We start from the raw sequence: 14246 nt of genomic DNA, 5'->3' as shown, positions 1-14246 counted from the left end.
ACAAAATCAAGATATTAATAAAACTTTAAGTGTAACGTTAATGTTATTATCAACTTTAACTACCAATTAGAAAAATCTTCAAACCTATTTTAAGTAAAACTTAGCGGACATTTTTTTTTATATAACAATATATCCTGTAAGTTCCTGAGAAACAAATATTTAGATTCCATATACATATATTTACCAATTATTTAACAAGCAAATGGGATAAATATGTATCTACAACTGGGTTAAATATATTATTAATAATGAGAAATTAATCATAGTTTTTCATACATAACGTTAGATCATAAAGACAAATTGATGCCAATGTGCCTCTTATATAATAATTTTATGTAGATATATAATAGAATACGATGACATTATATCAAATATAAAAAAAACAAAGATTCTCATTAGAGTCATTCTTATTATTCTATTATGAAACAAATAACACTCAAGTAAGTAACATTGACTACGTAGTACTCGTACTAAGTGCGGAAAATGCATGAGATTTACGTCTGGATTCTAAAAGATATAATTTAGAAGAGTGCTATTTAACATTTTACTAGATGAGATTGAGAGCAATGCACCGGGAAGTTGTACCGGCTGCCGCACAGTAAGCGACTTGTAGGTTAAAAATTAAACAGCAAAATAAAACTAAACGAATTCGATAAAATCATGAAATATTGTTATGAATGTTTAATGGGACGTTAATAATTGACGTTTATCGCAATACTAATTACATAAAGATATTTATAGTCTCACTATTACTTGTTTTAATTATAATAGACGCGATAAATATCAAATATTTAAATGAAATTAACAATGATTTATTTTGCTGCACATTTTTCCGATGAGAATGCTAAAGAGAATAAGTCAATTAGAAAAAAGTTTAAGGAATTGTTTTGAAAACTAGTCCGTATTTAATCGCCTTCCTAAATAAAATAAGTATCTATACTTAATGGTATCGTTACTGTTAGTTAAATCAAAAAATAATTTTATCTCAATCGCTTGGTTCTTCCAAAAAAAAGTATTTAACTTCTATCACTTGTGCTAAATGTAAAATGGCACCTGGATTAAAAAATAACTTTAAATAAAGAATTGCAAAAGGTATTACATATAAATTGCATAGAGGTATCAGTGGAAGAAGACACAACGATCTTCGAATCTCATTACTCTTTTTCTTTGTTAGTTTGTCAATCTTGTAATAATATAACTATACGATAAATCCAATACTCGCAATATGAAAATATATTCAGATGTATCATTTTAATGAGCAAAAACCCTTTGGAGATCATTTCATAAGACGTTATTATTTCTCGTCAGTGATACAAGAGGTGTAATCAGTAATTTCTTTACATGTAAAGGGTATACATTAATGGTTTGCATTCGTCTTAATGACACTAGATCGCGCGTTACACTTACAGCCTGTATAACGGAGCTGTTTACCGTTCTAACCAGATATTTTGTTATTTTATATCTTAGACCACGCGAACTAACGAGACCATTGATATTCGTGTTTAGTTTAAATGATATTTATTGCATATTGAAGAATACTTTTACGATTTTTTGTATCTTTATTTTCATAGGAATTTGAGCAAACTGTTTGCTTTGTATATCTTAGCTGAAGGTTGATTAACATTTAAATAAATCATCTTTTAACTTATTGCTGACTCGCAAATCTAATTTGAGTGATATCTCAAATTTTCATTTAAATTGGCTGCACTATAAAGTAAATGAAGTGTTTTTTGTAAATTTAAGCCATTATTAAGCCTATGAATAATGAACGTAACGTAATATAACAAAGATTAAAATAGTTTATCATATATTTAGTAGCCTGATATACCTACATACACATGATTCGTAGCATTTTTAAACGACCTCACAAATAAAAGCTGAAATTCAAATGCATTCTTCAAAATATTTTTTTTTATCCAGATAATTTACGAAGTAATTTTTTAAGCGATTTGGAAAATTCTTCCCGTTTAAACTTGACGTCGTTTATTATTCTGTTTATTTTTTTTATTATTACAATAAGTTTTTTTAAATAAAGTTAGATAATAATATATTCGCGTTTTCAGTGGCACACCAACGTATATATGATCACATTTATTTATCTCGGTGTGGTTAAATGGAGGATTTCAAGCGTGTTGACTTGGTGATGTTAAATGTACAGAGATACGACGCTTCTCTGATGTCATCTCTATGTCTTATAGTTTATTAATCCACAGATCACTTATAACCAGTCTTTCGGATCAAAAATAAGAATTGAATTGAATAAGTTTCAGTTAACAGGCCTGTTACAACGCTCATATTGATAGAGACATTTTATATTTATAGATATAATAATATTTTATTATTTACCTTGTATTTTAGGGAACAATTATTATTTTAAATTTAAATTGTTTATATTTTGTAAAATGTTCTTGGATTGATTCAAATTAATTAAATCGGAAATTTAATTAGATAATCGACCTTTGAAATAACGATCGTTCAAATGTAATGATAGCTTTGGTAAAAAGTCAGGGCGAGTAGCTAGTATAAAATATGTGAACATAGAATACAATAAATTAAGTAATTATATTTCTTAACAGGTTGTAAATCATAATGTAACAAGTTTGATGATGTACGAACAAAATACAAACACGTCGATAAAAATATGATTAATGCGTCAAGCCCTTAGACTAATGATACTGGATATCGTTTTGATTTCGCAATCGCTGTAATAAATCTTAAGGCATTACCGCCGTAGTTAATAGACCAGATAAAATGTAACAGACATTATTATTCATACAATTTTGATAAGAAAATAAAGCGATTAAATTATCCATACTAGCTAAATTAATGTGAATGTATTGTGTCTGTATGATGAGTTTTAAAGATGCTGATTTTTATTTTGACAAAAATTAAACTGCTTGAAACCTATAGTCTATCGCAATCGAAATATGAACGTAGATAAAAAAACATATAAACAAAAAAAAATAAACAATCCTTAGTATTTCCATATATCTATTGTACACTACTTATAGTTCTTGATTAATATATCATTATTTATGGTACACCACTATTGTACTTAACTACTTATATCCACTTTAATTTGGATTCCAATTTTTCAATAACACCTTCTTCGATGTTCGAAATGTCATTTTTTCATAGATTATTCAAGCTCTAAATTCTATGTCAAATGTTGTTTATTTTGCTTTTGCATTTTTGTGGTTGGATTAGACTAAGCCACGAGTTTAAAATTACCACTAAGTACCTATATTAAATATAACTCCTCACAAATATTCATTTAATTTTATTTATAGTATATTAATGAACCGTTTATTTTTAAATAAACAATACAGATTTCGTTAAACAAAATATCAGGAACCTATTGTCATCTTCGACTCGATGTTATCTCACGAAAAAGAAAAATACTCATATAGAAGTAAGTTCAGCAAATCGAAGCATCTTAGTACCTCGTCTACATATATCAATATTAAAGCCGTATAGAAAATCGCCGCCTATCATTACCGGCGCCTGACCGCGCATCTAATGTAACATCAATCACGACACAGCGGCTAAAATTGTAAAGTAGCCCGCGCATATCGCTGCATTTCATCTCACTCTCTAAATACATCGATATGTTTTGATCGAAAGATGAATTAATGACTAGTTCTCACTAATAAATGACTACTGCAACGTTCTGGTCGAACAAGTGTATTCTAGATTACTGGTCTTTTCACAACAGCGCCATTTGACAGATGATGGAAGATCCATTTACTTCGCTCATTTGTTGTAGCTCTCTAAGTTGAACTCTAATTGATTTTTAACTACGATTATATTTTTAAATTAAGAATCTTAGAATTGCTGTTACAATTTAAGGCATGTAATAACGGAACGAAAGTTGATATGATCGTGAAGAAAATCAATAAAGTCTGACCACGTCCATCTAAAGTGATGTTATCAATCCTGACAGCGAGTAGACAACGGGTCACGTTCCTTAAAATAATGAAGTTACATTCTATTGATTTAAAAAATAAAACAGATTTAATTTTATTGCTAGAATTCTCCTTTGCCCTAACAACTCGAATTATGCTCTAACCTAAAAATGTTTTAAAATCTACCGTTTCCCAAGAGTTTTGTAAAGTTTTGTAATCTCATAAATGATGAACTTTAAAGGCTTTAAAGGCTTTAAAGCTTTAAAGTAAACAAAATAAGAGGACATTATAGTATGGACGTGTTCGTTTATTAAAATTAAACGATTAAACTGTTTAAACTTTAGTCAATTAAGGTAGGTCATTATTAGGTAGTCTCATGGTTTTGATATTAAAATATATCTTATATTATATAACAAAGGACGAACAACGTAAGTGCTGCAGGTATTATAATAATTTGAGTTGTTTTCTTAGTAATTTATTCGATTCTAAATTATAAATTAGAATACCGTTTAATATTTTTTAACTCGACTAGAATGGCATATAGTTTCCGAAAAAACTTAATTTGTTAGCTGAATTAAAATCCTATATCAATACTACATGTTGATTGTATTACAAGGAAAAACACTTTAGAATTTAAGTATTTATTAATACTTTTGCGCTACTCATTTTTTACTTCGAGTATATTTTCTATTAGTTTTGAAGTCAATTTATGTTTTTATGTTATCTGTGCGTAAATCGCATATACGCTGTTGCGTGAATGACTAAAAGAATACCAGCACAAAATATCAATGCATGAACTTGTATAATCTAGTTCCCATATAAACCACTATAGAAAATAAAATCTGAAAACCCATCATCTTTCCCATAAAAGAAGTTATTAACTGTTAAAGCTCTTTGTACTTATAATGTATGAGATAAGGAAGGTGTTCCAGCAAGCGTAGCTCGTTATCATCGTATAAGGTTAAGAATGCACTGGCAAGGTGGGGAACAGTTAGCAATTGTTAATATTGCTATCGTCCCGTTCCATTGTCAGATCGCTTTTTCTTTGGACAGATTGATTCGAGATACGTTATATTAGTACAATACTAAATTAGAAGCAGGAAAGTTCCATCGCATTTAATTGAATCGGATACCTACGGAATTGATTCTCGAACGATTTTGTTAGGATTTATACTGAGTAATGGTGATATTTACTGTTATGTCTAACTAGATACAAATACAATTAGAGTTTTTGCAATATTGTATGATAATATCTAGGCACGCAATGATGGACATAACTTGAATTGTTATTTTTGATTGATTGCTTGCGACATCCATAAGACATATTATTTAAAAACAAAAACTTATCATAAATTTACTTTGGAATATCATATAATCGATAGCTAAAATATTGTACTGTTGTAATTGGGAATTTAGGTCATTGAACTTTTTGATCATAAATCTGAATATAAAAACAATCTCTTATTCAAATTACCCGAGGTCAGAAATAATACTATAACTAAACATTATAATCTCATTACAATTAAATGTGAGCCATTTTCCAACAAAAACACCATCGACATCGAGCAATTCAATCACCGTTAGAAAATGAATTAAATTGAATATGAGTTCAAACCACGAATAGACATGAAATCCAAATGGTTCATCGAGAATAAATCTATTGGATACGTATGCGATCACTTTTACTGCTATTCAATTTGGACCGAGTGTTGCTTTCCGCTATTACACGGTTTGTGGCGGCGAGAGATACAATTGTTATAATTCATCGCGTGCATGTCATTGGAACGCCAGAAGTCCCGAGGACTCAGTGAGGCCGGCTGACACACATTCCGACGTTTCAAGACTGATCATTTGATCGGATTTCCTCGATGTCCGTCGATTATTGAATCCTCGCGTCAATTGGATCTTATCTAAGACATTTGGGTTAGGCGTGATCAAAGATAACTGCAGTGCATTTATTTTGTGATCACTCACAGAATGACAAGTCATATTCTTGATTAGTAGAGAGCTTTCTGAATCCGAACTTTCGAGCCGTGAAAATAATTACAAATGTAGCTGTACGTACGTACGTGGTTTTCGCAATAAATAATGATTTAAAATCATTGGAAATAAAATAAAGATATTTACTTTCAAATTACTGATCTCTATAATTATATAGTATTTGTTTTATGGCTTATGTCATAATTACAAGAATTATTTTGAACACTTGCAAGACTACGATTGCAATTAACTTTATAATTTTTTGTTTTATTAACTCACTTAAAATGATTATAGGCAAATTCATCTTACGTGAGATTAAATCACCGTTAGGGATGGCTACACATTTTCATGACTATTAGTATGACTTAATAAAAAGTAATGTAAATTGTCATATTTTTAAATTTAATATGTCCAAAATATCCCTAGTCATATATAGTCATAAGCTATATATATATAAAATGTATATGTATGTATAAGAAAACATTGTGACAGCAACTCTGTATCGGATAAATTTCTGTCGCATGAGAATCCTCGCTTTGGAACATTTGAGCAGCTCCAAAGCCAATCATGAGGTTAGGGGAACTTTGACCAGCAAAGCAGTAGATAAATGATGTTTACTATGGAGAACCGTACATAAAATAAGTTGTTATTCTTTACAAACAGATTATTATAAAAACCTGAACTAATTATTAGTTATATATCAACGCAACTTTTTTTAAGTATGCTTTATCTTTTATTTTTTAATACATTATAGCCTTCAAAATTGTCATGTCATGTATCATATGTACACATGTATATACAGATTCTAATTTCAAAAACAGCCTTTATGTTTACTTCTTATCTACGTTAAATACATGACTGATTTTGAATGATGAAACACTTACCTGAACGAAGCCGCCTGACAATCCGGCTCTTCTCTGCACCATCCATGGCACTCGTACAGCGACAAGTTTCGTACTGTGTAGTAAGCAGTACCCGAGAAGTCAACATCTGTGAGCTTCTCGAAAGCGATTCGACCTACAACAAATTCGTTATTAATGGCTTGGGAACACAAACGTTTATCGGTACGTTTTGAGGTTGTTCACCTAAAGTTAGATGGTTCAAGTACATTCAAAGTCAAACTAAATGATAAGGGTAAATAGCGTATTAAATTACGCAATAAATTGTCACTTTATATTCGAGCGTAATTTTTGGGCAATAAAAATAAATTAGCTGTTATCGTCGTCGATGTGAATTAAATTTTCGTTATCAATAATCAAAAAAGAGACATTAGGCCCTAAGAATAAGCCCTAATCGACTTCTCAGGCAAAATTTAATTTTTACCCTTCCAGCCGTTCATGGTTTAATAACAAAAATTCAAACACAATGACCCTAACATAATATATTTTATAATTGTCTAATTGTAATATTTATTTTTAAGATATGTCGCAACAATATGACCCGGTGAAAATGAATGAATGATGATTTTTGACCCGGTTTTACAAAAACACGCACAGTGTACAATTTACAATAATATTTCCTATATCGCTATTTGTGAAAATTACCCTGGGAATTGAAGTAAGTACCGACTTCAAGTAGAGTGGATTCTCAAAGCGTATTTACAATGGAGTGCTAGCAAACAGCTCCTGCAGTTTGTTCTCCCGTGTATTGTGTGTTAAGTGACTAGTCCATGTTATGTCAACCATTGTTTAAAATGCAAAGAGCGGTACCAAGAATTTATAGGAAATAATTCTATTTAGAGAAATTTTCTTAAATTCAAACAATATTAAACGAAGTTGATTATATTGCTTATTGCTTTTTCGTTTTACTATTACAATTAAAGAATTAATTAGTTACGATTAAATGTTTAATCATTGGGAATTAATTCGTTTTACTTTTAGTGTTCGTAGTATTCAGCGTCGCCTTTGGCTATAAAAGATACATTGCATATGTATAAAGAAAAAAAAAACCTTAGCAAGGCGATGAAAGAGATATTTGTATCTTTTTTAGTTCTAGTGATTATTTTGTCTGTAATGATTTTAATTGTTAATTAATCTATTCGTGGATCAAGGTACGGCAATACACGGTTTCAATGAACAGTACAATCGGAGGATTCTTATGAATAAACCTTTCACACTTACTGAGAACAAACGAAGACTGTAGCAGTAATAGGCCTAGCCGCGCCAAGCCCAAGACTTTTCCCTTCATAATGATGTCTGCACCTGTAACAAAAGATACGATTTGAAATTAAAAATAGTACTATTAGAAGAAAGTTTTCTATATAATCAATTAGAGGTCACATAAATTCTTAAAAATTCAAAAGAAAGTTTCGTCAAAGAAAATGTGATAGAATCCTCAGTGATTGATTTTAAAAAAAATCACATATAATAACTAACAGAGCTCATCTATTTGGATGACACTAAATCCAGTTCGATAAAAATAACTCAAGCGTAACTTATAAAGACATTATCGATATCGACAAAAATATATTATCGTATTTAAAAAATCAATATTTATCCTTTTCTTTTTATCGAATGAATATTGAAGAAGCAGCGTCTTCAACTTTTTTGTCCTTACTTGGAATAGAACATACTCGTGTGGTTCAAAGCCTATTATGTTATAAAAATACAATTGTAAGGAAGACAATAAATAAAAACGAAAGTCGGTCAGCAATAAGCCTTGAATTATATATAAATATAGATTATATGTTATTAGTCACAAACAAATAAAATTTAAAAACCGGCTAAGCGCGGATGCATCTATGTATTCGTACAGAATAAACCATTTAAAGCTATTTTTAAATATACACCTTATACTATAATTAAACCCTTGTTTGTTTTAGTACGTCGTAAATATAAATAGTGGCTGTGTTTAACGTAAGCACCACACATCTATTTTTTATTGTCATTATTACCCTAATAAAAATAAAGTTTATTTTATCTGTTTATTATTCATATGTACAGGTAAAGTTATCTAAGAAATCGTTTAGGTTGACGCGTATTTCCATACTAACATGAAACTTAACTAACATTATTAAAAGCAGATACTTGACAATTCGTAAAATATTTTATCCTCTTTATTTTTATTTCATAAATTAACCCAAAGATTAATTGTCGTAATTAGAAAGTTAATGTTGTTTATTTTTATTATTTAAGTAAACTGAAGTGTTAATCGCGATATAGATGAAGGTCATGATATACAAACCGCAAGGAAAGCGGCGACACAAATTTTCATTTTATTTTTTGCATCGCAATATCGCTTTCACTGGGTTTTTTTTTATAAACAGTCGAATGACCAGTAAACGTGAAAGTAAGGCAATTGTTGTATTCTTTACACCGAGAACAGCTGAAATCATTCTTATGCATGTTTAATGAATCGAACAGCTTTCGATTGCTTTTGTAATGTTCTACTTGATTTAACACATTCAATAGACGAAATAGAGATGGCAATATTTTAATCGAAATGTTTCACTATCATAACAATCGATGTAATTAAGAATACTCTTAATGCATCATCGTAAAAGATGTAATTGCTTGTAAAACTACCGCTACTTGAAAGCACTTTCTCAATTGACCGCATCTTAAAGTTATTCCGCAGTCCGGTTTATTTCGATAAGAGCAATTTTTATCAATATAGGAATCGCACAGGTTTTATTGAGTTATATTTATAGATGCGCGGAAATGTTAGAACTTTATATAGATTAACAGTCAATTATAATTAAATTGAATAATTTCATAAATAACAAATACAAAAAAAAAAAAACGGTGACACAGCTTCTGCTTGTCACTTTAATGCAGGCACCTTATTTCAGTAACTCCATAAGGCTCCGACGTCTAAATCCCTGGTTGGATCAATCAAGTTATTCTGTCAAATAAAAATGTTTGAAAACGTAGAGGATATTTGCTAACACATGAGTGTCATATCTCCTATGAAATTGACTAAGTCTTCTAATTGACACGGTCAAAATTCGGCCAGAAGAATGTATTTTTTAAGTAATGAGTGTGATATGCAGACTCTACTCAACTGCGAAGTATACAAATTTGTATACTTAAGTATTCTTTCTCAAGTATTAATTAACTCGAAGTTCGAACTAACAAAAATATATACTAACGAATACTGGGTTCGTATTCTCTAATATAATTTATCCATTTTTTTTAATGATTAGTTTGTATGTAATGAGAAATAATTATATTCAGGATGCTTCAAATATATAAGCTATGGTTAGCTCGATTATGTCAAAATAAAAATTAAATCAAATCTAAATAAGTACCATTAAGATGGGATAATGCCATCCCTGTTTCTAACTGGAGAGCGTAAACTATTATGAACCATGAGTTTTGAAATTTACCGGAAGAGACGCTGCGAAATGCGGTAAACTTGACTCTAACGAACCGCAAACAATCCAACGGTTTTGCGGTAATGACATTTTGAAGTCACTTGCACGTCTCAAATTTCACGTACTTATTAACAAACAATTCAAACAGGTATGTGTCGGCTATTAAATTAACAGGACATAGTCCTACAAAATTGCTTAATTTAGTTTCATATTTCATTTACCAATTAAAAAATTTTAATTTTACGTTGAGAAAACATTCTCAAATAACGTAATTATTATTCCGTACATGCTGTTCATTTTCATTTTCATTGTATCTCTACAGACTTGTTGTCCGTGACTTTGGTATATCTTATTATTAATAAAAAATAATAAATATGTAGATGTATTTTAATTATAGTTAAATGAATATAAGTACATATACATATAGAGTAAACAAAAAAGTTTAATAAAATTTTATTTAAATGTTTTAAAACGTCGAAAATAAAATTTTGAAGTTAATAAAACCCATTATTTTGTTACCGTCGAAAAGTTAAAAATATTTCCTACGATTTTTTTGTAAATATCAATATCTAATAACAATTATAACTTGTGTCAAGACATTTATGTATTCTTGAGTTACGAATACAATTAGTTACTCTAATGAAATGTCGATTTAAAACTGCTTGTAAACGTACCTCCATGAACAATCATTTGACTTTGTAAATAATAATGTTTCAAAAGCTCTTTTACTGAGATATAATCAGAACATTAGTGTTTTTTGAAATATTTCATTAATGACTGATTTAAGTAAATAATTTAACCAATATTACTATAAAAAATATTCAAAGGCACTTGACATATAATGATAATTTATAAATTTTAACGAAAGCCAAATATGGTTAAGAAAATATGTGTGCCAATATAAGAATGCTAGCATACATAAATGTTCATGTATGTAAAAATACGTGGGAATGACGCAGAGAAAGCCGTAGAAACAGTTACATCTTTACTAAAACAGAACATAATACCTTAGCCGAGATATCCTTTCATTGAAACCTTTGATCCAAATCGACACTCAAGCTTTACTATTGTTTCGAACGTCGAAAGTCTTTTGAATCAAAATGCAAACATACAAATACCGCTATTATTTCAAATGTATGTTATTGTAATTGTTACACGCGTTCGGAGTAGATACTCTCACAATCACTACATTTATCGATTCAGTGCTTAAAATGTTAGATGAGAAACGAGATCGCTCAGTGGTATGGAACCTATGAATAATTATTTAAGATCGCAGTTTCAAATCTAGGCAAGCGCCACTCAATTTTCATGTGCGGTTTTTGTGTTAAAATTTATCATGTGTTTGGTAATGAGATGTACAATAAGCCGCATTTGAGAATCTGGTGGATAAAAACTAAACGTTATTTTCACAATGCGTTTGACATTTTCATTTCTTTACAGGCTTACTTTATTACACATATTAACTAACATAATAATTTACATCAACTTGTTAATTTTTTATGAAAGCATATTTATAAAAACATTTCAGTATATGGATAATGGTATCGTATTACAAAGGATTTAGTGAATTGCCTTATGAAATATTTTCCATTTTAATGATAATATGGATAAGATATTTGATGGATGATTTATATAATCTGTGTCAAAATTGTTGCAGTTTCAATATGACTGACTAAATTATCTATTATCATACGAGCTTGTCATCATTTAAAAAAGGAATATTAAACTTAATCGAATTAGATGCAGATATCTACAAAACAAGCTTTGTTCACATTAAAAAAAAAAACAATTTCAAAATAAGCTACCTTAACTCGTGGTAAGTATCTCGTGAAACTTAACATGAATTAAAACACTATACAATACCGCTATACTAAGACATTAGTTATGTCTCATTTTCCTTAAAAATATGAATTTATTTTCACTAACGCAGAACGTACACAAAGAAGAACAATATATTACAAAATAAATTATTATAACAGATCCGTAAACCGTTAAGTTGAAAACGAAACAGGGCGTGTCGCAGTCGTAATGCTAAAGCGCAATTAACAAGTGTGACGTGTCTCGCATAAGTCACATAATGATCGCAACAGTTACATTCTATTCAATCGTAGTTCAGGATTGCACGAAGAGAACTTACCAATTGTGGATCATGAAACGTTTAAAATCAAACGATATAAAATCCAACGGCCTTGGTCTTCACGAAGTTTGTATAACGTCTCATAATTAGTATAACAGTTATGTCACAATTCTCTACACGATCGTAGTAATACCGTGACGTGTATGCAACCACCGTGTAGATGCGCTCTTAAATTGCCCAATTTAACGGTGTATCCGACTTTTAAGCTATTTAAAAAGACATTTCCAACCAAACAACTATTTCCTACGTTTCGTTTCATTGACAACTTTTTATGCGTAAAAAAGTATTTCCTGCTCTACGGATTAAATCAAAATATTTTCATGGCTTTTTTATGAATGTGAAAATTTTAATATGATATACACATTTTAGTGTTTTTAATTTATTAAAGTGGAGTAAAGGAATGAAAGAAAACTCAGACTGAATAAACAATTAGCTTGTAGATTTTTTTCTTTGTACTAACACAATGGACACTTGTTCTCATGCGGACTATACAAAATTAGCGGCCAGTATTTTAAAATGTTCCCATTTGCACACCTACGCATTATTCGCCGAGATGTGCACAGACAATAAAATTACAGATTACAATAGAACATTTCCTTCCTCAAATAACTCTAATTTCGAAATCAAAATTGTTATCTTCGACAAATGCTCAATCAATCTTTTCAAAAAGTTCAAACTAAAAAAGTAAAACTGAGACGAACGGTTTTGACCTTTGCCTCTAGAATTTAAAAGGAACTGTTCTGTAATGTTCTCATTAGAAACATAAAACGAAACCTATAATCGTGTATATTGACAAATCATTCAAATCACTCCCCAATTACTGACCGTGACCGTCGGCCGCAGATGCGAACAATGGACGTGTGTCGGACGGCGTGGCGGTCAGTGGCACAACAAACGGTAGCGGTCACGGACATAATATTATCGGGATTATCTATCTTAATTCAAAAAGGCGTTATTATCAATGAAACATTCTTTGAAGTAGTACATTTTCAAAAATTAAATATTAACAGTTTTATATACAACGTGACCAAATTAAGGTGTCAAAATAAAATTTTATGTAAGTGAAAAAAATTACTTGTCCAATTCTAAGATGTACTTTTCAATAAACATACAAACACACATTTTTGCATTTACATTTATCAGTATTAGCCGTAAAAATCTAATGTTTTGCATCACATTCGCTCATTCCATGAGAACATGGCCAATTTTACATACATACTAGAAAGTGATTTAAAAAACAAAATCAAATACAGTTGTAATGAATATTCTAATGCGGTCAGCCATTGAAAGTTTTTAACACAAAGAAGGCATTCGCTTTTATAGAGATTCCATACACGGATGATAAGGTAATTTCGAGGCTTTGATCTCCACCGCGGTCAAAGCGCAATCAGATAAACTTATTATAAAGATAATTTTGAAATAAAATAGACTTAGAGTCGTGCCGATTAAGTAATCATTCATTTATGTCTTAAAAGGGTAAAAATCTAAAATTTTATTTTTTTATTTTATTATTTTAACTGTAAAAAATGTGTTTCATATTTATTACATATAAAATGAACGTTAGTTATATGATGTTCTAATATTTATATAGTCAAGATTCAGCTCCCTATCTCCTTCCCGGTCCCTAAAGACGAGACGAGACGAGATCTGTCAATTCGTCTCACAATCAAGTGTAGCGTCTACTATGAGATACAATGGATAGAACGGTCGGTAACGGTACGACGTTATCTAGACAATGTGTGAGACAGGTTGTTGTTTGACCCAATTCTCTTAGAACTGGGACGTTTCTTTGTGAAATATTTAATAATGATTTTCACGAAATATCCAGAGACTGACAATTCACACCTCGACGTATAACTTTCACTATCCATATTTAAAAGTAAATATTTATAAATATAATTGTATTTCA

General features: G+C 30.0%; 1 protein-coding gene across 1 annotated transcript in view; it reads right to left on the bottom strand.

Annotated features, from left to right (window-relative positions):
- Window positions 1-14246, bottom strand: part of LOC125071826 — a 52160-nt gene that overhangs the window by 18654 nt on the left and 19260 nt on the right. The window contains exons 3-4 of the mRNA XM_047682223.1: window positions 8006-8086; window positions 6770-6902 (exon numbers count right to left, since the gene is read on the bottom strand). Coding sequence (XP_047538179.1) covers window positions 6770-6902; window positions 8006-8072 — 200 coding nt within the window. The 5' untranslated portion in view covers window positions 8073-8086. The remainder of the gene's footprint in view (window positions 1-6769; window positions 6903-8005; window positions 8087-14246) is intronic.

The sequence above is a fragment of the Vanessa atalanta genome, chromosome 2 (assembly GCF_905147765.1).
Source record: "Vanessa atalanta chromosome 2, ilVanAtal1.2, whole genome shotgun sequence".
Taxonomy (NCBI): domain Eukaryota; kingdom Metazoa; phylum Arthropoda; class Insecta; order Lepidoptera; family Nymphalidae; genus Vanessa; species Vanessa atalanta.
Note: the sequence above shows the minus strand (reverse complement) of the source record. Positions and strands in the feature narration are given on the sequence as shown.